Genomic DNA, 22930 nt, shown 5'->3' on the forward strand with positions numbered 1-22930 from the left:
GCCCTGCTAACAACTGCCTGATTAGAGAGCTGAAGCCGAACCTTCGGGCAGTGGACACTCCATGTCACACTGGACAGTGAGGTACTCAGCGGAGGTGGGCACCGGCCTTTCACTGTAAGTTTAGCGCACACCTGGCCACGAAGCCCGTGAATTGGAGGGCAGCTAAACTCAGGCTTTGACTTTTGGCCTTTGCAACGGCCCGGCCATCCCCCCTTGTGGCTCTCCCTAGACAAAGACCCATGTCCCTGCAATTAAGCCCCCGCCTCGTTGGCCAACGCCCCTGGCTAGAAGAACACTTGAAGCAAAGAATCCTGGTCTCGCGTCAGTGGAGCCAGCCAATCGCGTGTATTCTCTCTCGCCCTCTACCCCTTGTCACTTTAGTGATCGGTCCACTGATTTGGTTTTTTCTCTCGTCTGCATGGGAAAACCCGCGACCAGCGCCAACAGGAAGGGCGAGAAAAGGAAGAAAAAAAAAACAGCTAATGTCTGAAGAGTGGTGGCTCAGGTGTCGTGCAGACTCTTCTGAGCAATTGCGTGTTTGTTTTTCTCGTGTCTTGCAACTTGTTATCGCCATCAGAGAGTATAGAACAATATTGGTGTACACGATCAAGCCCAAGAACGCCAATGGTGATACATGATCGATGACACACGCGTACCTACGGATACAGCACCCTAATTGTTTCTTTTTCCTCTCTTAATTCGTTACAGCTTGGAAACAAACATCTTTGCTTTGTTTCTTTTGCCTTTTGCCTTGATTTTTAAGTTAGTACCTAGGTACTCCGTAGACCGGAACCAAATGGTGAGGCCTTTGTTTCCCAGCTAAGGTTAGGTAGGTACAGTAGCATACATAGATGCACGTCTATGTTGGCTTCCCACCAACATGGAGCTCTTTCCTGGGCCATTCACCATCAATCTTGACCCTCCATCCTCAACATATCCCACCATCCATGGCGGCGACGAGACCCGCGCGCTACCAGCAAAGCAACCTAACCAGAGCAAAGCAGGGAAGACCCATTTGAGTGACGAACAGGGCCCGACATGGAAAAATTCTATTCTATCAATCGGGTTACACCGATCGCCAGGGGATGGATGCAAGCACTCAACTGCAGTGCAGTGCAGACGCCCAATTCCTCTTTGACAGCTTGGCTGACTGGATGCAGAATATGCGTTCGTATGTGATGTGTTGTTATTGCATGATCAGCTCACACACAGCTAACAAGACGAAGATCATCACCAGGAACTGACTAAATCGGCTGAATTGTACATCAGCAGTCGAAAGCCATACCGTCCACGTCTTGTCTCAGTTACCTGACAAAAAGGACCTTCACACAGACACTGTAATTGAGTCGTGGTCATGGCCTTTCGGAAATGACCAGAGCTGCTTCCTCAGGCACATCAAGGAACAAGCCTTCAGACTCTGGTTGACCGTCCTTCCCCCTCAATCAACTCGTCTCTGAGCCTCAAGAAGTCCTTGATTGGGTCAACGGCTTCAGCGCCATTACCGTTTCTCCTGTTTCAGGTCCATGTGCCTGCGCAAGCGGATCCAACTAGAGCCCTGAACTGTGATGTGATGGCGTCTAGGTCCGTAGAAAGTACGTACGAGACAGGCAGAGGATCAGCATGACCCTCCCTGTTCCTGCTCAATGCCGTGTGTTTTGGGGCCTGGTAGATCCTCCGCTTTCGATAAACGAAATGCTGAACATGGCATGGCCACAGCTTTTGTCTACTCCACTGCGAGAGGATGACCATACTCACAAGTTACCTTTGAATACGTAAATTGCTGCATCTTGAGAATTTCCGTAGATATATGATATTGAGTACCTATTTAATGTCTGTCCTCAGAAACCTCTCTTTCGTGCAATACCTATCGTTCGACTGCCTTAGTGCCGGTTATATTCTCGTGGATGTATGATCCGCTCTTCAACCGTCTCCTAGCTACCTACATATGGACCCAGCGCACAGAGGTCTCATTTCGCCATGTCCACCATCACGTTCGTCTTGTCTTGTACTGTCTGAGATTGGTCCTTGACAATGCATTCGCGCGACTCAGTGCCACCGCCCTATTTTCGGCGCCTGTGACGTGTGAATGGCTGTTCCTAGACAACCCAAAGATGGCGGCTTGGTTCGTGAGCCATCTCAGACCATCCAAGAGGACCCTTAATTTTTCCCTTCCACCAGCTATCTTATCATGCTCACATATTGTTTCCATGTTCATCTCGTTCCGCCACTCACTGGGGGAAAAAAAGAACCCAAGATTGTTTCAAGATCAGATCCAACTTTTCCATTCCCGTTCACAAACATCGTCTATCTAAGGTACTCGATTTGTAACCCCCCCCCCCCCCCCCCCCAACCTACTCCATCCGGCTGTGAAACAATTCCCGTGCGCCAGTGTGCTTCATTCATGCAGAGAGTACCTTACTCTTTTTCTCGGGGAGTCGCCCTCTAGAGCGGGCAAGACATGACCTTCGCTACAATCGACCATTGTCAGTGCTCTCTAAGGGGTCGCCGCGCCATTGCCCACTGAGACAATGATCTCATCCAACCTCAACCTAGGCGGTAGATCTGCCCAATATCTTGATTCGAAACGTTTTCGATAAATAAGAGATTCGTCTAGTCCTCATCCATCGAATCATCATCGTCCTGCTTGTCATCCTCCTCATCGTCATCGTCGGAGCTGTCGTCGTTGTTAACACCCACGAGGCGATCTTCACCCTTCCCGCGCTGCTCGGGCACCCGTTGAGCAAAGGCCTTGCGCACCGACGCGTTGGTGCTGGTGTCCCACACGTGCATTGTTCCCTTGCTGCCGGCAACGGCGAGGCGGAAGGCAACCTCCGGGTCAGGCGCGAACGTGGTGGAGAAGACCTTTCCGACGTCTAGGTTGCGCGAGACCACCACCGAGGGACCTGTGGGCTGGATGTTCCACAGCTTGACCGTCTTGTCGGTCGAGCCGGTCACCATGTAACCGGGGACCACGGGGTTGATATCGAACGAAGACACAGACTCGTCGTGAGCCTGCAGCGTCCAGACAGCCTTGGTGCCCGTGGGGTCGGACGGTGCATTACGGACGTCGTGGTAGTGGATGACACCGTTCTCCGTAGACACGAAGAAGAAGTTTGGGTCGTGAGGATCCCACCGCACATTCTCGACGTCGCTCTCAACACCCCATCGGGGAGGCTTAGCATCTGGCGCACGCATATCGGCAGCCACCACAGTTCGGTCGTAAGATCCGCTGAGCAGAACGGTGGGCTCATTCGCGTGCCACGCAAGTGAGCACACCTTGTCGGTGTGATAAGTATACGACTTGGCGCACTTTGTCGTGTTGAGATCCCACAGCTTGACCGTCTTGTCGGCAGAGGCTGAAGCCATCAGATTGCGATGCTTGCGGTTTGCAGCCAACGACAGGACAGCGTCAACGTGGTATTCATCGTTGGACTTCTTGGACTTCTTCTTCTTCTTTTTTGACTTCTTCTCCTCCTCGTTGCCTCCCTGGCCGAGGATCGCATTGGGATACATGCAGTCGATGGTGTCCAGATCCCACACCTCGATATCGGGGTCCATTGTGCCAACGGCCACAAAGTTACCTGCCGAGTCCTTCTCTACACCTGCCTTGTTGACGGGCATGTCGATCCACTCGACACACAGAGGGATGGCTGGGAGCATAATGTCGTGGTGGACGTAAAGGTTATCAGCCTCATCCTCGTAAACGAAAACCTCGAGGTGCGCCATCTCGTCTTCCACCTTGGCAGCCACAATAAGATTGTCAGTCGCAAGAATCTGGAGCTCTTCTCGGTCCTCATCCTCCTGTTCCTTGTCGGCATCAATTGTGATGTAGGGGTCGTCCTTATTCGACTCGTAGTATGCCAGCGACTTGATGTTGCCAAACATGGCCATGCCCTCGCCGTTTCCAGGCACATCCTCGTCCTCGTCGTTGTCGTAGTTTTCCAAATCATATTCTTTTAGGTCATCATCATTAAGGTTGATCCTGAGGCCTTCAGTCAGTCTCTGTCCCCCCTTCTCAGACATTTGTCAGTTACGTACTCTGTCTTCTCGGCTGGTTTGTCTTCATCGATCTTCATGTCCGAGTCCTCTTCATCGTCCGCGGTCTTAATAGCCTTTGTGCCCTTTTGCGCAGCTTCAGCTTCCTCAAGATCCTCTTGGGCGTCGTCCAGTTGGAGCTTGGCAAGCTCCGCTATCCGCTCAAACTCTGCCTCATCCAGGGTATACTTCTGAGGGAAAGGCGCAGCGAAGCCCCTAGGGACCCACTGTGCGGCTGTAATCATGGAAGACATGGTGATTGCCTGGGTATCTTAAATGGTGTTGTGAAAGTCCAGCGTGCATCGGTAGGTGGGCGCCCAGATAAATTTCTCCCAAAATTTCTAGTGGGGTTTATCGATAAGTGGTCAACCCATGAGGGGACCTTCGCTACCTAACGTTAGGTGACATGGGTCCAGAAGATAGTGGAGGGGAGGCAAGAAATCTTAGGACTTCAATCCTATACTGATGAAAAGATTTGGGCTACTAGTAACCTTTATATCATGATATTAAGAACTGAGGCAAGTGAGAACTATGGTATGATTATGAAGACATGACCATGACCCTGAAATGACGTGCTCTACAGAGCTATAAGTAACCAAGCTCAGGTTAGGATAATAGAAACTCATCCAAGGCGCCGCTTAAAACCCCCTACCGCGTCTCTTTATAACAGGCTTTTTGACTGCACCTTGTGTTACGAACTTCTTACCGTCTGCCCCTATCTTCTTGCTCTTCTTTTGAGTCCGGTCTTCTTCCATCTGTTTCCTTTCTTCGTCCTTCCGCTTGTCATCAGCCATCTTGGCCTCAATCTCCATCTTTCGGTTGAATTCTGTTTCAGTGATTCGTTTATCTCGAACCGAATAACCCTTTTCCTTGACTGAGTAGAAGACACCACCGAGATCTGCAAGCCAGTGGGGGTCCACGGCTGTCACTGTCGAAACATAGACCTTGGAAGTAAGGATCAACTCGTGGTAGACGATGTAATCCGGTGGGTGCCCTGCATATAATGCGCTTGTTGGGTGCAGCTGTACACCGAGGTTGGTACGCAGGTTGATATATTCGCCTGAGCCTTTGTATTTGGCTGCTTGGTGGTAGTATCCCGAGCAAATGCACTTGCGGACAATGTCCCAGTCCATCCCACAGCTTGTCAATTCCATCTTTTGCATACGGACAACGTCCAAAAGCTGTTCACGAATTTCCTTGGCTCGCCTTAAAGATTTCGGGTGCAGAAAGTGCTTAACACACCAACCGTCGGAGTAACCGTTGGCCTTCCAATTTGTGTAGACCTGGAGGTATGTCAAATGATCTGACTCATGCACCCAGAATTTCTCGCGGGCAGCATCGGCTTCTTCTTGTCTCTCCTTTGGTCGGTAAAAAACGTTTGGCACGGACAGCATAGAAACAATGGTAATCATCTCTTCACTGCAGCCGTATTCTTCCGCTGTAATGAGAAGCTTGGCCAGCGAGGGATCCATGGGGAAAGCACTCATTTTCCTTCCAAGATCAGTAAGCTCACCGAGATTGTCAAGTGCACCAAGAGCCCATAAGTCAAACATTGACGTTGTAATAGTGTCCTGTGGAGGAGGGTCCATAAAGTCAAAGTCCAAAAGGTCCTTGACGCCGAGAGATTTCAACATCAGGACAGTGTTAGCAAGATTCGTGCGCTGGATTTCAGGGATAGTCTGTAAGTACAGATCTTCCTTGAACTCCTTTTCTGAGTACAGTCGAAAGGCCTTTCCAGGCCCGGTTCGACCGGCTCGTCCTGAACGTTGCGAAGCGTTGGCCTGCGAGATGGGCGTGATCTGAAGCGTGTCCATGCCGATTTTAGGATTGTAGACTTTCATCTTGGAGTAACCAGCATCCACGACGTATTTGATACCATCGACCGTTAAGCTGGTTTCAGCAATATTGGTGGCAACAATGCATTTTCGGACACCAGGGGCAGCCTTGTCGAAAATCTTGGCTTGCAGATCTGCAGGCATTTGACTGTATATAGGTAAGATACTCAGCTTTGGGGGGTCATTGAGGGCATCAAGTCGTTTTTGAATAAGCTCGCAAGTGATCTCGATGTCTTCTTGGCCTGTCATGAATACCAGAATATCGCCAGGGCCCATTGAAACATGGATTGACAACACTTGGTGCACTGCCTGGTCCACATAATCCTCGACGGGAGACCGATGGAACATGACGTCGACTGGGAAAGTTCGTCCAGGAATGATGAACTCGGGTGCACCACCAAAGAAGTCTGAGAAGCGTTTTGAGTTCATGGTGGCCGAAGTGACGATGAGCTTCAGGTCACGACGCCTCTGTAATATCTTCTTAAACAAACCCATCAGGATATCTGTGTTCAAGGCACGCTCGTGGGCCTCGTCCATGATGACACATGAATATCGATCTAGATCAGGCTCGTTGAGGGATTCTCGCAAGAGAACACCATCAGTCATGTATTTGATGACTGTCTCTTTGCTGGTGCAGTCTTCAAAGCGAATTGCATAACCGACCGTGCTTCCTAACTCAACCTCCATCTCTTCAGCAACACGCTTGGCCACACTCATTGCAGCCACACGTCGCGGTTGTGTACATCCAATCATGCCGGTCTTTCCATATCCATCCTCTTGGAGGAACTGTGTCAGCTGTGTCGTCTTGCCAGAACCTGTCTCACCAACACAGATGACAACTTGGTTTTCTCTAATGACACTGAGGAGGTCTTCACGAACTGCAAACGCGGGTAGATACTCCCGTTGCTCCCGTAGGGTCTTGCTCTGACTGAAGTTACTCGCGCCGTCGGCCTTCTTCATATGTGCGCTGAATTTATTACCCTTGCGCTCACTCGGTTCGGCGTTATCCTCAGCAGGTACTGGTAGTGCAGAATCGCCGTCTTCCTCTTTTGCACCCATAATATTTCCAAGCGTCGTTCCGGTCATACTTGTGGCTTCCTTGGCCTGCCGTTGACGTTCTCTCTGCTGCCTTGCTTCCTTCACCACCTTACTACCCTTGCGACTGAAAACCGCCATATGACTCTGAGGGTCTTTGACGGCTGGAATTGGTTCTAGTTGCTTTGTGAAAATAGTCCGTCCGTCCAGAAAGGGTGGCCGTAGATCGTGCACAAGAAGATGAACTCGAATCGACTCGTCATCGTCAACAAAGTCAGATGCCATATCCCGTCTTTGCGCGACGCCTGATTGCAGCATTCGGTTCGTTTCCCAAGCGTCATTCTCTCGGTTCCTCTGGTCTCGTCGCGCGTCGAAACGACTAGTCATCTTTTCGTGTCGGGCGGTTTCCTGCTGCTGTCCTTCCCAGGTGTCGTAAGAGGCGAATGGGTTATGGGCTTCATCTCCAAAGCTGTGGCCGCCAAATTCATCACCTCCGTACCAGTCTCGGTCTAACGCCTTCGAATCCTCCTCGGTCGGTCCTATACTTCGGGGTGGTGGTGTGGAAGCATAACGCGATTGAGCCCTGTGGGGAGTTGAGGTGCGCGAATCATTCTGAAATCTTTGTCGATGTGTATCAAGTCGTCTCCTCTTTGGATTTGGGTTATACCCATCGTACTCTCGATCCTCCGCCATTGTGTTGACTTGTAAGTTATCTGTCGATGCTTGGACTTTTTATTGCGACAGGAACCTTGGACTCAGATAAGCAAGCCGATAATGATCACGTGAATACTGGCGATTCAAACGTAAGTACGTAGGCAGGATAACTTCCATATCGGCTAAAATGCATGGAGGTATCTCACAAAGAATCGAAAATTATATATTTGTCTAAGAAGTCCCTGAGCGTAACTTTAAATATGCCATAGGATAGGATATATCTGTTAGACCAAGCCAAAACTCGGGGAACCCCTTGCTATAGCAATGTCTTCCTATGGTATACTAACAATATCGGGTCTTATGAATGTCAATGCTTGGACAATCAAGACACAGTTACATGTGAGACTCGTCTTGATGGAAACCCCTTTCTGTCTACGCTCTGATTGAGTATATGAGTACGTGATATTGCGGCACTCCTTCCTGGAAACACAGGTTATAGAGGAACAAACTGATTCAAGTATTGGACTTTTATCATGATTTTGTTACATAGGCTTTGTGTCATATCTCACTACTGCCAATTCTCAACGAGTAACAACAAAGTCATTCTCGTCCTCGATGATTTGCCTATCTTCCTGGGAGACTCTAACCACGCGAGCAGATCTTGGGCCATTGTCTACATCCTTGAAGAATTTGGATAGGACTTCTTCACTGGCTTGAGCCTCGCCCTCGACCTGTGAAAGCTCTATGTTAGCTAATGTCAACTTGCCGGGGGCTTATATGCACTTTTCCATCCTTCGTGTTTCGACACCATCCTGTCACTCCGTACTCTTGGGCCTTCTTCTGGGTAAAATAACTGTTATGCATCAGATGCGATGTCTCGAGATTTGTTATCGCAGAGAACCATACCGGAAACCAACACCTAGATGACGTCAGTTCGAATGAATACTACCTTAGTACATAGTATGATAGAAATAGACATACCTTGGACACGTCCCTCAACGGCAAAATAGACCTTTTGTAAGATTAGCTCTGGCTTTATAATTGTTGTGGAAGATGGCTCACACGTTTCGACATATTGGCAAGTCACAGTTTAATCGGTCATATATACTAAGGTTATTGTAGAATAAAAGTCAAGCTTGAAGCGAGCAAGGTTGGAGAAAAGCTAGAGCTTCTTAGCAATTGGGAATAAATATGGAAACACAATGATTTTCATCGCCTGCGAGATATGATCTAACCTTTATGTCAACTACTTGCTACCTATCTAGCGGATATGTTGGGTTTAATAGGTGGCTTACAAGGTGGAAAATAAGTGCATGGACGCAGAGTTTAGGTTGATGTTGATAAGATAAGCTTTGGATCTCCACTGATGTCACTGCCATATCAACTTCGTGCGCTTCCACTGACTAAACCAACACCTTCATCCCTTGTTTGCGCCGCGAAGATATCACTTGTTACAAGGCCCGCTCGCAGAACACATCGAAATATTGATGGAATTCCACTCCTCGGAGCCGGCTACAGAGCCAGTCCGATTCCGCACTGGCAAAAAACGAAAAGCCTATCGCCAACGCGTCCAGCAAGATGACGCCTCTGTCGCAGAAACAATACAATCGCATCCCACTGCGTCTGCCTCAGAACCCAGTCATGAACTCTCCCGAAACGCTTCACCAGATCGCGCCCAAGATGAAGAAGAATCTGTTGTTGCTGCACTCAAGCTGCGCAATGCGCGAAGAGCCCGACTTGGAGGTGTCGCATTTCGAAACACAAACCGACCAGACGACGATATGAACAACGAGCGTGCTCTCATTCCACACGACGCAGATGGTACTTCGAATAACGAACCCACCGTGAAAGGAGTTGCAGATAGATTTACTCACCAGACGGGCAGACTTACAGATCTTAATGACAAGCATATGTACGTTGAGGGCCACCGTCTTCGTCATTCTTCCTCACCCTGCAATGGCTAATCATTCAAGGATGGATTACATAGAATCCCGATTATATAATCGCGCGGGCGGAAATACCTCACACAACACTTTATCAGCGTCTACATCAGACCCGGCTCGGCAACCTTCTGCAACAACAACAACAACAACAACAAACCATGAGAGTGGACGGGCAGTAATGCAGGGCCAGTTAGTGGAGATCAGTCTCGAAGACCACTCTGCTCGAGGTAAGAACCCTGTTCAGGCAGATAGTGCTACAGATGGCGGACCAAGAGCCAAGAAGCCTAGACTTAGAAAGGATGGCACGCCATGGCGTCCGCGAAACCGTCGAGATAGTGACGCCCTCAAGCGAGATCAGATCGTTGACGAGATTCTCCATGAAACAAGACGTATGTCCCTGATGTCCATGTTCCTCGAATTAGCTACTAAATCATTGTTCCTAGTCGACTTATACGAACCGACTCCAGGACAAGACAGCCACACTGCAGTTGCCGATCAGGATGGTGCCGCTGATGCGCGGCTCGCCGAAGAGTTCCGGCAGCAATTCCTTGAGGACGTAGCAGAACGACAGCTTCGCAAAAAGAAGGCAACGAACCAAACAACGCGCCCCGGTACCGAGGAAGTACTCAAAGGCCCCAAACTCGGTGGCAGCCGTAACGCTAGAGCTCAGATGAGAGATCTTTTGTTGAAGAAAGAGAAGGAAGGAAAGAAATAGTATGGACCGTTGAGCTATGTATGGCCTCTTTTCATCTGCGGCGTTGGATGGTTCTGATTTTGCAGCTCTTTTGTATCAGTTAAGGATTCACACATGGATCGCATCACCTTATGATCACAAAGATACTCAATTATAAACGACATCTTAATCTTGTAAGCGTAGCCATAACAATTCCGTTGAACTCTTGAATTCATATTCATATTGACTACCTAGTCTGTAACGATCGATAGAGGTGGGGGCATTTTGATCCAACGATCTGACCCATGTGAAGAAAGTAGTCCTAAAAAGAAAATTTCAATGATAAGCTCCCGACATCCAAGTCTGTGTAGTCGCAAGAAGACGGCCAATGAAATAAGAAAAAGCACTTAGCAAAAACTCCTTTACCCAAGTCCCATATATAGCAATTTTCCCAAGTGTGCAGGGCAAGGCCCAACATTGAAATGAATGAACATTCAGTCGCTTGGCACAATAGGTATCGATCCAGTGCCGTAATTCGCCTTCCGTCTTGCTCATGTGCAAGATCATTTGACTTCCGTCATTTGCCAGAACGCCAAACCCAATGTAATGTTAACCGTCAGAGAACCCTATGCGTGAAATCTTGACCGATGTAATGGAATGTGAGTTCCGGAAAACCCTTTATCTAATGTCGAGCTGGAAAGGCTTGAACCGCCCGCCAATTGTAGCACAGCGGGGACACTTCCTTCTTGCTCCATGCTCTGTCATGAGAACCTCCACACAAGTTGGGCACAGGCCACAGATACATTCGGTACATGCATACGAATCCTTGAGTAGAGAGAATCCCTGACAGGCAGCGCAATATATCTGAATATTCTGGGCCGAATATCTTGGTGACGAATCAGAAAGCCCCCGGGTTCCCATATGAAAGTTGTCGCCGCTTTCACCACTCTCCACAGATGGAAATGGCTCTACAGCATCCTGACCATATGATGGAGGCGTGAGTGCCTGCTGAAGAGGCGAAGCCTGATAACTGGCCGGCTGGAACTGAGGTTGGTGGGAAAAGGGCGGTAACGATGATCTATGCATTGAAACAGGAGACTGAGGGACCTGAGAGCCTGTTAGTCAATTCAACAGTGCAAGGGCGAATACCATCAGTAGGTGCACATACAGGAGTACGGTCTTCGTCAATATCGCCAGCAGCAGAAGCAGCTTGATCAGCTGCATCGATAAGATCTTCCCACCGCTTCCCGAAGTCTGCGGATGGCTCTGCTGACAAAGCCTTCCGATCATTACCTGGTCTATATCGCTCTTCATTTTGAATTCGGCGTAGCCAGTCAGTTGCAGAGCCTTTAGAGTTCTTCTTTTTGTGGTGAGGTTCTCTTCCTCGCTTTGTAACAGACTGCTTGCGAGGTCGGTTAGGTCCCACAGAACGCTGAAGAGGTGGGAGTGTTGAGGATCTTCCAGGTGGTGAGTTTGCCAGAATGGAAGGGAGAAAGTCGCGCTGTCTATTAGATTTGGCAGATGAATAAGGGTCGCTAGTAATATCATGATTGGAAAGATTGAGAGGCGGCAGTTCGATGGATGTCCGTGGCCTACGTCGAACATCCATGTCTGAATAATATTCCTACGCATCATTAGCCCTGGATGGCGATGATTTGAATTCTTTTAAGGGCATTTCACTCACACCGTCCAAATCCATGTCGCGTTCACTCTTGACGCCATGAAGTTCGGCTAGGGCAGCAGCGGCACTGGCTGTGCCAAGCATTGGGCCAGTAACCGGCCCGCCATTACTGAAATCATCTAGAAGGCGCGGAGTGCCTGGATTACTCGATTCGTCGCGATGATAGTTGTGTCGCTCGTGAAAGCCTTGAAGGTGGTCAATGGGCGGGGGCAGGCTGGAGTGAGAGTGGGACAAACCCTGAGCATTTGGAGCTGAGGTCTGATCTAAAGGGCGTCGCTCCGATGGTGGAGTGTTAATCATCAACAAGAAGCTCTCTTCTGTGGCTGGAAGCTTCGAGATGTAATGCTCGGGGTGTGCGCGGCGGATATGCTCCTGCATGGAACGATATCTTTTTTCCTGCAATTGAACATTTAGAATCGAATGGGTACCGTTGCATGGTGTTACGGGAACGTGCTTCCTCAGTTGGGGAACAAGTGCGGTAGGTGGTAAGACATGACGATATAAGGTGGGTGGGTGCAGCAATGGTAATTCAAGACCAGCTGCACGGCAAGACAGGGCAGAACAGCTAACGAAGGCAATACCCAAGGACTTACACCAATGCATCTCTTGCGACAGCTGGAGCCATCCTGGTTGCGAAGAGGGCAGACTACCTCATTGTTGGAGTCTGTGATAGAGAAAGACGACGTCAAAGATGATCGAGGCGGCATCTTGACCCCACCATACGTGATGGCTTGCTGGCGGGGGGTACTATAGCGATAAGAGACTGAGAAGCGAGATAAGAGATGATAGCGATGAAGCTCAGCTTTCAACGAGAAGATCAATTGGTGACAATGAAGGTATGCAAAAACCGTAACATTTCAAAGTGCAGCTCATGGACAATGGAATGAGCTGCCTTTGAGCATGGGCAAGCTTTGCTACAGGGACCGTTTCGAAATTGGGCCAATTATGCGACAGTGGTTGCGTACACGATTGGGGCGTCGATTGAGGTGGTGATGGAGGCAGTTACTAGGGAAGCGATGAATCCAATCTCTGGTTAAGAATATCGATAACCGTATGTTGAAGAGTCTAAGTTGGGAGAGACGCGAACAGAAATATTCGATAGAGAAGGTCGCTTCTTTGAGAAAAGGTGGGTTGCAAAGAAGGATGTATGGAAGGGAAGGAGGGTGAGTGGGAGGAAGAAAGTAGAGGTAGGTAGGTGCAGGTAAGTAAAGATGACAGGAGCTTGGGAGGTCGAAAAAAAGAAGAGACGGAAGAAGGTGGGAGGCAAAGACGCCTTTTGGGTAAAGCGTGTGAGTGAGTAATAAGAGCAACAACGCAATGGGTAGCGAAGAAGGTAACGGCCAGAGAGAGGCAAGAGGAGGGTGTGAGTCGTTGAGTGTGTGGTGTGCGGTGCTGCCGAGGGAAGCTGAGCTCGATGATCTGGATGAGAGCTTTGGCCGACCTTGGACCTAGGCAAGTAGGTACTAGGTAGGCATTGAATGTGCTTTGCTCACACATCACCAGCACCAGCATCCAGATATTGGTGACAACTGCACAAATACCTAATACTACAAAGAAGCTCACAAAAAGGTGAGCGCAAGGAAAATATCGAGGGCTTGAAAAAATTACCAACAACTAGGTACCTAAAGGCAAAAAAACTCTGGTGGCAGAGGGCGTGTGGGCAACAGAATCAAGGCCAGTAGCGAAAGATTCCGCGCAAACAAGACTCTGTCTGGTTTAATGTCCATTCATTGCTCACTTGACAAGGGACCACAGCCTGAGCTCTGGGCTCCTCCTCCGGCTGCCATGCCATTGCTTGCAAAGCCATGCCTTGCGCTTCGCCTCCACTGTTGGAGATCTCAGCTGCCTCGAACGACTTGATCTCTGGGGCCAATGGTATTGACGCACAGTTCTGGGGTGCGGCTACAAGAAGCTATCTAACAGCCTTCTGGGCCTATCAGAAAAACAACAGAAAAACTTCTCCAGCTTCCATTCCATCCTTCTATGAGCTCTGTATGGCCACAGCAAGACATGGTAAAAGTCCTGTGGCTCCTTGAGCAAGCTGACGAAGCTTCGATCTTGCAGACTCTCAAACTCTGTAGCGACACAGTCATTCCCAAAAGAGATTCTCCAAGCGTCTGTAACATCCAGTAGCGAAGCACAGCTTCCAAGCAGAAGCATCAGCAGCTCACCAGGGCATTGGCCCAAGCGCTGCGCGAACAAATCAACTGGCTACCATTGCAATGACTCGAGAGGGGCTACAGGGGTGAAGGCAGTGAGAGGGGGGTGGCCAGCGTGGAGCTCTTCTCTGGACGGATGGAGGTCAAGAACCCAGGCCCTTGACCCAAAGAATGCTGCCTGTGAAAGGTGCAGAAGCTCCCTAGAACGTGCAGGGGAAGCTCCAATAGTGGAACTGGTCCCTTGCTCAGGTTTGTTGAAGATCTTTTCTTTTTACTGGTGGTAGTGCTGATAAAGTTGTTACATTATGGCATGAATACATACATACAGAGGTTCCCGCCTCTCTGCAACACGTCCTTCCCATCACTGCCAATCATATTCTCTGTCTTGAGCTTCTTTTTGTTTTGATCGGCTTCAGCAATTATCCGGCTGCGACAGATCCTAATCAGTGTCGCAGGAAAAAGGCCGGCGTCTGAAGGGTTGGCCATGTCAAACATGACCAGGGTCGGCGGGGCCGAAGCCTATGGCCAACTGCCACTCACAGATACCGTTCCTAAGCCAACTCCGGACGTGGTTATCACATGTACATGATAGGTACCTCTGCATGACTCTCGCCACGGCTATGGCCACGGGACCTCGACTACACAGAACGGTCGTCACTGCCAGCTGGAGCTCAAGCCTTCACCTACGCCAGCTACTAATCCAGAGCTAGAACTGCGAATGTTGATGTGGCGTTTGAGATTCGGCGATACGCAGGCGTGGGCGTCAACAGAGTCAGCATCGGAGTCGTCGACGGCAGCCAAAATTTCAAACCTCGCTTTGGCTTCAGGGGTATCCCATCTACGCCTCAAGGAGCATGTTGTCTTCCAAGAAGAGCTGGTAACTGACAAAATGAGGTTGAGAATGCAGGCTACAGGCTGCAAAGGACCCAATGATATACGGACGATTGAGAGCCGATCTTTGACTCAGCTTCAGCGACGATGGAGAATTAAACGCCTGCAAGCCCTGTCACCACGCTCCCGGGTCTTATGAGACGGTGACATCACCAGCCAGGGGATACCGCCCGTCGCCCTACAGCACGGAACCGGCGGGCGTGCGCAGCCAGTCCGTTAATAAAGGGTCTTTCGACCTCGACGGAATTGCTCACTCAGATTAACCAACGCACGCTATGCCATTCACATCTACTTGGAAGGCGGTGAATTCTGATGTCTGAAACACCCAAGCTTTGTCACCTGGCCACGAAAACGGAAGAATGGGCAGGTTGTAGCTTTCATCTGCTGGATCAACTGAAGGTGCATGAACAGACTCGAAATACGCCTACTCCGAAGCAAGACAGCGTCGCGAGGGCTCAATACGATAGCTCATATAACCAACCAGCGTTGCAGAACTCGAGGTCGATAAGTCCGGTTCTATTTTCCAGACCCTCTGAAGGCGGTGACCCCGCGCCATAACAGCAGCAATCGTTAATAGAACCTCCAAATGTGCATTTACATTGATCGAATATGGAAAAATACTTAGCTCCGGCCTTTGATTGACCTAACAACAGCAGTTGCTTGGATGGCGGAATTGAATTGATATCTTACACGACAGTTCCAAGTCGACAGCTATGTGGGTATGGGACAGGTCGAGAGCTGGTAGCTCTAGCTCTGTCAAGGGGTGAACATATCCATGTGGGGGCTGACTTCTTAAGCGGACTGCCATATCGCTGCTTCTTTTACATGACTAGGTAGCTGCTCAACCTACAAGAGCAATTGAGCTTTCAGTTCTGTGCATGCTATAAGCGGTAACACAAAGATCCAAGGCACGCCCGGGTACTGTGACCATAGCACTGGAACCTTCTTTGCAGCACACGACCTACTCTTTACACGAACTGCGACGGCCAAGCGCTGTAAAGAATACATTCCTTGCTTGGTTGCAACCCTTGTGTGTAAGGTTGGGTCAAGTCAGGCTGGTCCCATGACTGTCAAAAAGAGTAACAACCTTGGAATAGGTATAGACATACATGTCAACAGAGTCAACAAAGGACTCGAGGGGGCTTGCGCTTATCGGCTAAGAACTTTACATATGCGTGTATTGAACAAAAATAATTACCGCGGTAGCCACAGCCTGTTCCTGGCTCTACCAGTATGTGAAATAGCTTGTCTGATGTTTACCGACCTTGTTTTGTGTCTAAGCCATACACTCAGATCTACCGGTACACACTTCAAAGTTTACCAGCATCGAGTCTCGACAACAAAGGACATCTCCTCCTGGCTTACCGTTCTTAGTCACTTAACTTTATCCCGATTATCGAGGCTTCGCCAGTAGCATCGCCTTGATATATCTAGTTGATTTGGAATACAAACACGTTCTCAGACACGGTTTTTACTCCACTTAAGCGATCACACTTTGACAGCCAAGAATATTCAAGTCGCATTCGCAATGGCCATGAGCGGTTTCATTATATCATACAACTCGCTCGTTGTCATAGGATGGTATCAGAGAATAAGGACAACTGGGCGAGGAAAACTAACAACAAAATAGACAATACCGTATCTGCAAATCGGTAACCATGACTGTTTCTGAGAAAGTCTTGAACCTCAGGGTGGTAGTTCTTAACATTCTCCCAGTCTTCCCGATGGCGAAGCAAGATGACGATCAATGACTTGGGGGCAGCACTGTGGCAGTAAAGTGTAGGTGCTCACAGTTGAACTCTGGTATTTGGATTATATCTGACAACTCGTGAAGTCCTTTGCCATGTCATTCTGGTTGAGATATCTATCATATCGTTTGGAATACCTGTAAGAACTACTTCGTATATAATGCCATCGTAGATTCATCTCTGCTACTCAAATCTAAGCAACAAAAAGAATAACTTCTTTGCTAGGCCGAGCCTTCAGCGTTAGCGAGTGTCACTTGGCGCTCATCATACAAGCCGAAACATTTGGCTTTGTTCGGTTGAGCCGGGTTTAAGCTATTGAGAAGCCTAGGCGGCGCGCCAACCTTGTGCTTTGAGACATGGTTTCGCATGGAATAGCAGTGGTCATAAAGAAACATGCTAAGCAATATAATTCATGTTTGATGTTAAGGTAAGTTTCGGTCTCTAAGCCAGGATCCGGAGACTCGACCTAGGGTATCTTTTGTTCATGCTATCACATCTTAACACCTCCCCGACCGCCCAGCCTGGGCTATATCTGTCGTAAATTCCACTCCAACATATATGCATGGCCTTTCCCTTCCCTTAGGATGCAAAAATCAAACCCAGATGGCGGCTAGAGATCTCAATGTTTAGTTTAGCTCCGGTGCTGGCTTCCGACATTTAGTAGTTCAGCATTTACGCTTTTATGCCGCCTACTTGAGCTGCTTAAGGATTTCCGTTAAGAAATCCTCAAAGCTCAGGGTGATGTAGCCGTCGCGATCGTCGTCATACTTCTTGAACACGTCTGTCATGCGTTTCAGGGAGATACAGCTTTGAACGAAGAGATCGAAGCTCATGACTCCCTCATTCCTCTTATCATAGGTGTTGAAGAGTAACTCAACAAACTGGGGGCTTAGTCGGTATCGGAAGGCGACAAGTGCGTTGTTGAATTCGGATAGAGAGATGTTGCCGCTGCGGTCGGCGTCGAATCGGTCGAATAGAGTCCTCCATGAAGCCAAGAAGGACCATAGCCCGCAAAACTCCTCAAAACCAATGGTGCCACTTCGATCGGAGTCGAACATTCGGATCATCATGCGGACGGTGTGAGGATCAAAGGCGGTCCAGTCTCCGTTGACAAGGGCGGCAGAAAGTTCCCTCTCGGAAAGGTGGCCGGTGCCTAACCGGGGAGAAGTCAGCAGCTGCTATGAACGTTGTCGATGTGCCGTGCATGTTTGTGATGGATTCTTGAATCGGAAGAACCTACCATCTTTGTCTACGGCGCGGAAAAGGGGCAAAAGTGAAGGGTCTGAACCACTGCCATCGATACCAGGCGAGGGAGGAGGTCGTGAGTTGGGAGCAGGGCGGTTATGAGCCTGTGGCCTAGCACCACCAGGGTTTGGAGGCGGCGACATGTGGCCGTAAGCGCCCTGGCCTAGGGAATGGGATCGCGCATCTCGTTGAGCAGGTAGAGGCTTGTCGTATCGAGGCTGTTGGTGGTGATACTGCTGTTGAGGGGCATATTGCTGCTGCTGCTGCTGAGGAGGAGGAGGGTGCTGTTGCGGGGCAGGTGTCCTTGACTGTCCTGGTTTCTGAAAGGCGCAGTGTCAGTTTGAGTTCTCGACGTTGTAATAACGTTAAAGGTGCGTATATTTCAAACATACAGGCTCTGGCTCAGCGAACCTGTGTAAGTTACATGGTCAGCTTTGTGTTGCATCGTGACGCGTGTCAACCCATAGCTTCAATCCGCAATCGCAGAGCCGCAATGGGCAAATACGCGGGGAGACGAGGGGCAGATTGGCTGAAGCATGGAACATACCTTGGGAGAGCATCCTCGTCGTAGGGGCGGTTATAGGCCATGATGAGCACGGGGTTTGGGTATTCTTTCCCAGTTCCAATTTAGAAGAAAAGAGAGGCTTATGAAGAAGTCGGGATAGCGAAAGGAGATGTTGCGTGTGAAGGGGGTTTTGAAGGGTTGGGCTGAGTTGGTTTGGTGCGCGGCTGAAGAAGTAATTGGAAAGCCGCCCAGTTAATTAGTAGTTGTCCTACTTGGCCTACGTACCTTATTAGTCTAAGGTACCTTATGTGACTGCACTACCTTACCTACAGTGATTGACCCCAGGCCAGGGGAATCTCCAGCGCGGGGCAGTGTCGTTTGGTTGGTGGAGCGCAGGGTGAGAACAGAGCACAAGAGCGTGGCTGAGTTGGTCTTGATAGTGGGAATATTTGGGTAAGACAAGATTCGGGTTTTTTGTCCTCACTTCTTAGGACTCAATCAAGCACAGTTAAGTGGAATTTCAATAAAATGATTGTTCACTTATAAAGCAAGCACAGGTCTTGGAGTTCAGCCTAGTTGAAGAAGAGGTCATTGACAATGATGGAAAACACTCAGTATTCCTAGACTCGATAAATATCATCCCTCGTTATCGGGTATAAAATGCCGTGGCCTTATCTGATATGGGACAGGGAAGATAGCCATGAGACTAGCGCTGGGATCAAAAAGCCTGACTTGCTCCTTGTCCTTCCGCGCCAAGGCGTCGGGACCCTTTATTTCTACGGATCAGGGAACCGCGTATACTAGGTAGGTACGGTACGTATGGATAGTCAATTCACTTACCTTAAGGTACCGTACGGGCACATGAACCGCAAATAGTCCTGGAGGCTTTAGCAGAGACAGGAGGTGCGCTCACCGGAGAGCTAAAATTAGATATCAGCATCGAAGATCATAGGGCCTCACTTTCATTTTCGGGGTCTGATAGATGGGACAGTCCAGATGAAGAAAGGACCCTTCCCTTGGGTAAGGTTCTCGGACACGGCAACAGCGGTCCCGCCCGTTATGTGGGCCACCAGGTCCAATGACGTCGATGCGAAAAAGGGAGTAATCAGCCACTTTTGGACCCGAGAAAAGCCTCAGCCACTGCATCTCAGTGGAGGCGCGGAGTTGACGGGTGCATCTTGGAGGGGAGGGGAAGGAGAAGGAGAAATTTGTTCCATTATTGTTCTATGGTTTTCTCTAACCCCTGCTTACAAGCCTCCTCTCGTTCTTAGTGGCCATCACCTCATCAGTGGGACAAGACACGATATACCTCCACTAGGTGTGTACGTCTTCAATCTAATCTCTATCCCTTAGGTCGAGTGAGGTTGGATGTTGAGATCCTCCAGATACTCAGCAAGAGTCACTTCATCAAGATCAATTGTCAGCCGGATTGGATCATCTTGTATACTCTCGTGCATAGTCAACCAATCTAGACAGTTGTTTGCCTAGGTAGTAAGTGGACGTCGTCGACACAGATAAACCTGCATTATTAATGTTCCCAACTTACAGTCCTTTTCACAATGCCCGATCAAGACTCATCACGGCCCTCTGAATTCTGGCTATATGGATACGGGTATGCCGAGACCTTCCTGATAGCATATTCTTATTCAGTAATTAATGCCATTTACAGAAGCCTGATATGGAAGCCTCCGCCACACTTTGGTAAATCACCATTGCCTGTCTTACACGTTCAGCGGCCTTTCCACTAACACTTGATCTATCCTGTTAGACCGTAGAATTCCTGGATGGGTAGATGGCTATGTTCGTCGTTTCTGGCAGGTAAAACACCATTTTGCCCATATCGTAAATACTTCCACTAACATGCCTTCCAGGCTAGGTATACCTTCAAACAGCCGGAGTGAAACTCTAACTAAAATCGATCACAGTGAGGACCACAGAGGCACTCCTGAGGCCCCCGGGCGTGTCGTCACTTTGATCGAGAGATCTTACTGGGAACAGCTAACCGATAGTCACGACTCTGCTCCAGAGCGAGTTTGGGGGGTTGCATACCGTATCATTCCCGAAAAAGTAACCGAAGTCAAGGAGTATCTCGATATCCGCGAGATCAACGGCTACACCATTCACTACGCTCCATTCCATCCTGCCGATGGCTCTCCCCCTATTCGTACTCTGGTCTACATCGGCACCCCAGATAATGAGCAATTTGTCGGCCCCCAGGACCCCCAGGAGCTCGCCGAGCACATCTTCCGCAGTCAAGGCCCCAGCGGCCTGAACAAAGACTACCTGCTGAGTCTCGATACCGCCCTCAGCGAGCTTGCTCCCGATAGCGGCGATCATCACATCCATGACCTGGCCCGCCGTGTCAGGGAACTTGAGAAGAATTGTGAGGATGAAACTAAACTCGTCAACCCGACGACCTTGGTCCACCAACAAAAGCACAGTACCGAAGAAGCAGAAGAAATAGAAGAGCCACATCACTAAGGAACGGACAATGCATCAAGTACATAGACATCTCAACAAGCACATGTAAATAGACTATAGACCCTCATGATGAATAGCATACTTATGATGAGCAGCTAGATGCCGCTCCTCAACCTTCGTGCCATCGCTCCACAACTGTCACCAATTTCAGTCTCGGTTAGCCAGCGGAATTCACGTCTCAAAGCACATATAATCAAAAGGAACAGGTCGCACGCAGCGCCATTTCGCATTTTTTGTTCTTGCCTTACAGAGGCAATCCTCCATCACTTTTTCGCACAAGGTTCATTCGTAAAACGGCCGTGTCAAGATGGCAAACCATACCAGCCCAAATGCCATGCCATGCCCCCTAAAAACCACGCTTCAACCTAAGTGCCCGGGTATAATTCTGCGTTTCAATATGCTCACCAATGCCTGACCTTATCATCCAGTCGTACAAAGAATCCGCAAGCCCAGGAGCCGGAAGTCATCGAAGTTAACCGCCATTGAAATTCAATCCTCAAGGCCCCGTCGATAACATTTCAAGCGCAATGTGACGCACTCCACTCCGGCCTTAAGTTACGTCAATTAATATCCCCTTCCACCCTGAGGAGGTTGTTGCTGGGGAGGCATTTGAGAAGGATCAGGGTACCCAAACTGCTGCTGAGGCATGAATCCTAGATGTACTTTAGCATTGTTATGGATTGCCTCCACGATTCGTTCTCAGCGTACCTTGGGGAGGAGCGCCGTAGGCTTGCTGAGGAGGGGGGTATCCCCGGCCGTAAGGCATAGGCGCATACATGTTCGGCGCGGGGACTTGGTAGCCATGTCCAGGCGGAGCCATTCCGTAGGGAGCTGGTCCCCCGAAGCCTCGCCCGTACCCACCTCCTCTGCCGAAGCCGCCTCGGGGGCCATTGTCGGATGCCTTGTCAACTCGAATGGTTCGTCCGTCAAACCTGGATATGATTAGATTCTGTATTGGAATGAGATAGCAGATCCGCCATGAAACAAGGAACAAAAGTGACTCGTACTCGACATTGTTCATGGTTGCGATAGCCTTCTGAGCATCGCCCTCCTGGGTGTATCGCACAAATCCAAAGCCACGGCTGCGGCCGGTATCACGGTCCTTGACCACCACCTTTCCATATCCATCGTTAGAAGTGATCTTATGGTCCCAACAAACACCCGCATCAGAGCCACAGATATATGCAGAACTAAGAGCGCTTTGCTTGAAGGAAAGAAAGGAACAGAGTTACCTACAGCTTCTTCGACAGGGCCGAACTCCTCGAACTTCTGACGCAGAGTAGCTTCCTCTGTGTGCCATGCAAGGCCACTTGAATGGAGTTAGCAGATGAGGCAGCCGCAAGAGAGGCTTGAAACGAACCCAATGAAGAGCTTAGACATATTGGATCGTGGGTTCTAGCTCAGACGTCAGCTTGTGTTCACGATAGACCACTGAAACAAAGATTGTCACGGTGGTTGTAGATGCATCGCAGAGGAGCAGGCTCACACAGGACCCAATCCACAGAGCAAACAGAGTCCTTGACAGCCTCCCCAGGATCACGGTCACTAATCTGTGCGATCAAGATGCCGCGCGTCGTTGCACAGAAAGGCGCGCGCTTATAGGCAACGATTGTGCAGAGTGAGGAGGATAAGAGGGGCACTATGAGATAAAGAGCGCACCTTTATTGCAGCAGATGCCTTCGGTATTGGTGACTGCGTCTTCCACAGACTTGATCTTGTTCTTCAAGAAACTGAGCGCTTGCGCTAATTATCAAAGACAACCAGTTGACAAGTGGTTGAGCTGTGGTGCAGGGAGAGAGATGAAGGTGGAGCTTCAGAACGGGAAGAGGTTGCGGATGTAATGAAGTTAAAGCAGAGACAGAGAAAGCCGGGTAACAAACAGGTAAGGTAACTTTAGCTTAGCTTATATTCACTAGACGGCGTGGTCCAAGGCCCAAGGATGGATGAGAGGGGTCCTGAGCATGTAATGTAATAAAATGCGGGCGGAACGTGACTGTTGATGTTATGTATGTATGTATGTACGGAGTGTCTATATGTATGTATGC

The 22930-nt window shown here is 49.4% G+C and overlaps 9 protein-coding genes; 3 read left to right on the forward strand and 6 right to left on the reverse strand.

The window, feature by feature from the left end:
• Positions 1–2610: 2610 nt before the first annotated feature.
• FFUJ_00967 (related to WD repeat protein IEF SSP 9502) lies at positions 2611–4289 on the reverse strand (the record flags this gene model as incomplete). XM_023569174.1 has 2 exons in its annotated part: positions 2611–3982; positions 4039–4289. 2 exons carry the CDS (start codon positions 4287–4289, stop codon positions 2611–2613), a joined length of 1623 nt encoding a protein of 540 aa, XP_023424562.1.
• A 384-nt stretch (positions 4290–4673) lies between these two features.
• On the reverse strand, positions 4674–7598 carry FFUJ_00966 (probable pre-mRNA splicing factor ATP-dependent RNA helicase PRP16; the record flags this gene model as incomplete). XM_023569185.1 has 2 exons in its annotated part: positions 4674–7088; positions 7140–7598. The coding sequence occupies 2 exons, from the start codon at positions 7596–7598 to the stop codon at positions 4674–4676; spliced, it is 2874 nt and encodes a 957-aa protein (XP_023424563.1).
• A 542-nt stretch (positions 7599–8140) lies between these two features.
• FFUJ_00965 (related to Acylphosphatase) lies at positions 8141–8633 on the reverse strand (the record flags this gene model as incomplete). XM_023569197.1 has 5 exons in its annotated part: positions 8141–8290; positions 8343–8412; positions 8466–8478; positions 8541–8571; positions 8622–8633. 5 exons carry the CDS (start codon positions 8631–8633, stop codon positions 8141–8143), a joined length of 276 nt encoding a protein of 91 aa, XP_023425509.1.
• A 413-nt stretch (positions 8634–9046) lies between these two features.
• FFUJ_00964 (uncharacterized protein) lies at positions 9047–10217 on the forward strand (the record flags this gene model as incomplete). XM_023569208.1 has 2 exons in its annotated part: positions 9047–9471; positions 9533–10217. 2 exons carry the CDS (start codon positions 9047–9049, stop codon positions 10215–10217), a joined length of 1110 nt encoding a protein of 369 aa, XP_023424564.1.
• Positions 10218–10853: 636 nt separating this feature from the next.
• FFUJ_00963 (related to transcription factor RfeD) lies at positions 10854–12563 on the reverse strand (the record flags this gene model as incomplete). XM_023569219.1 has 4 exons in its annotated part: positions 10854–11282; positions 11344–11799; positions 11860–12252; positions 12450–12563. 4 exons carry the CDS (start codon positions 12561–12563, stop codon positions 10854–10856), a joined length of 1392 nt encoding a protein of 463 aa, XP_023424565.1.
• Positions 12564–14508: 1945 nt separating this feature from the next.
• On the forward strand, positions 14509–15045 carry FFUJ_00962 (uncharacterized protein; the record flags this gene model as incomplete). XM_023569230.1 has 2 exons in its annotated part: positions 14509–14586; positions 14608–15045. 2 exons carry the CDS (start codon positions 14509–14511, stop codon positions 15043–15045), a joined length of 516 nt encoding a protein of 171 aa, XP_023424566.1.
• A 2298-nt stretch (positions 15046–17343) lies between these two features.
• FFUJ_00961 (related to programmed cell death protein (calcium-binding protein)) lies at positions 17344–18487 on the reverse strand (the record flags this gene model as incomplete). XM_023569241.1 has 4 exons in its annotated part: positions 17344–17807; positions 17895–18219; positions 18292–18310; positions 18447–18487. The coding sequence occupies 4 exons, from the start codon at positions 18485–18487 to the stop codon at positions 17344–17346; spliced, it is 849 nt and encodes a 282-aa protein (XP_023424567.1).
• A 1476-nt stretch (positions 18488–19963) lies between these two features.
• On the forward strand, positions 19964–20885 carry FFUJ_00960 (cation transport family protein; the record flags this gene model as incomplete). XM_023569252.1 has 4 exons in its annotated part: positions 19964–20105; positions 20173–20222; positions 20276–20301; positions 20330–20885. 4 exons carry the CDS (start codon positions 19964–19966, stop codon positions 20883–20885), a joined length of 774 nt encoding a protein of 257 aa, XP_023424568.1.
• A 564-nt stretch (positions 20886–21449) lies between these two features.
• FFUJ_00959 (related to glycine-rich RNA-binding protein) lies at positions 21450–22265 on the reverse strand (the record flags this gene model as incomplete). XM_023569263.1 has 5 exons in its annotated part: positions 21450–21538; positions 21594–21817; positions 21893–21999; positions 22122–22194; positions 22246–22265. The coding sequence occupies 5 exons, from the start codon at positions 22263–22265 to the stop codon at positions 21450–21452; spliced, it is 513 nt and encodes a 170-aa protein (XP_023424569.1).
• Positions 22266–22930: the final 665 nt, after the last annotated feature.

This window comes from Fusarium fujikuroi, chromosome FFUJ_chr01 (assembly GCF_900079805.1).
Source record: "Fusarium fujikuroi IMI 58289 draft genome, chromosome FFUJ_chr01".
NCBI classification, from domain to species: Eukaryota; Fungi; Ascomycota; class Sordariomycetes; order Hypocreales; family Nectriaceae; genus Fusarium; species Fusarium fujikuroi.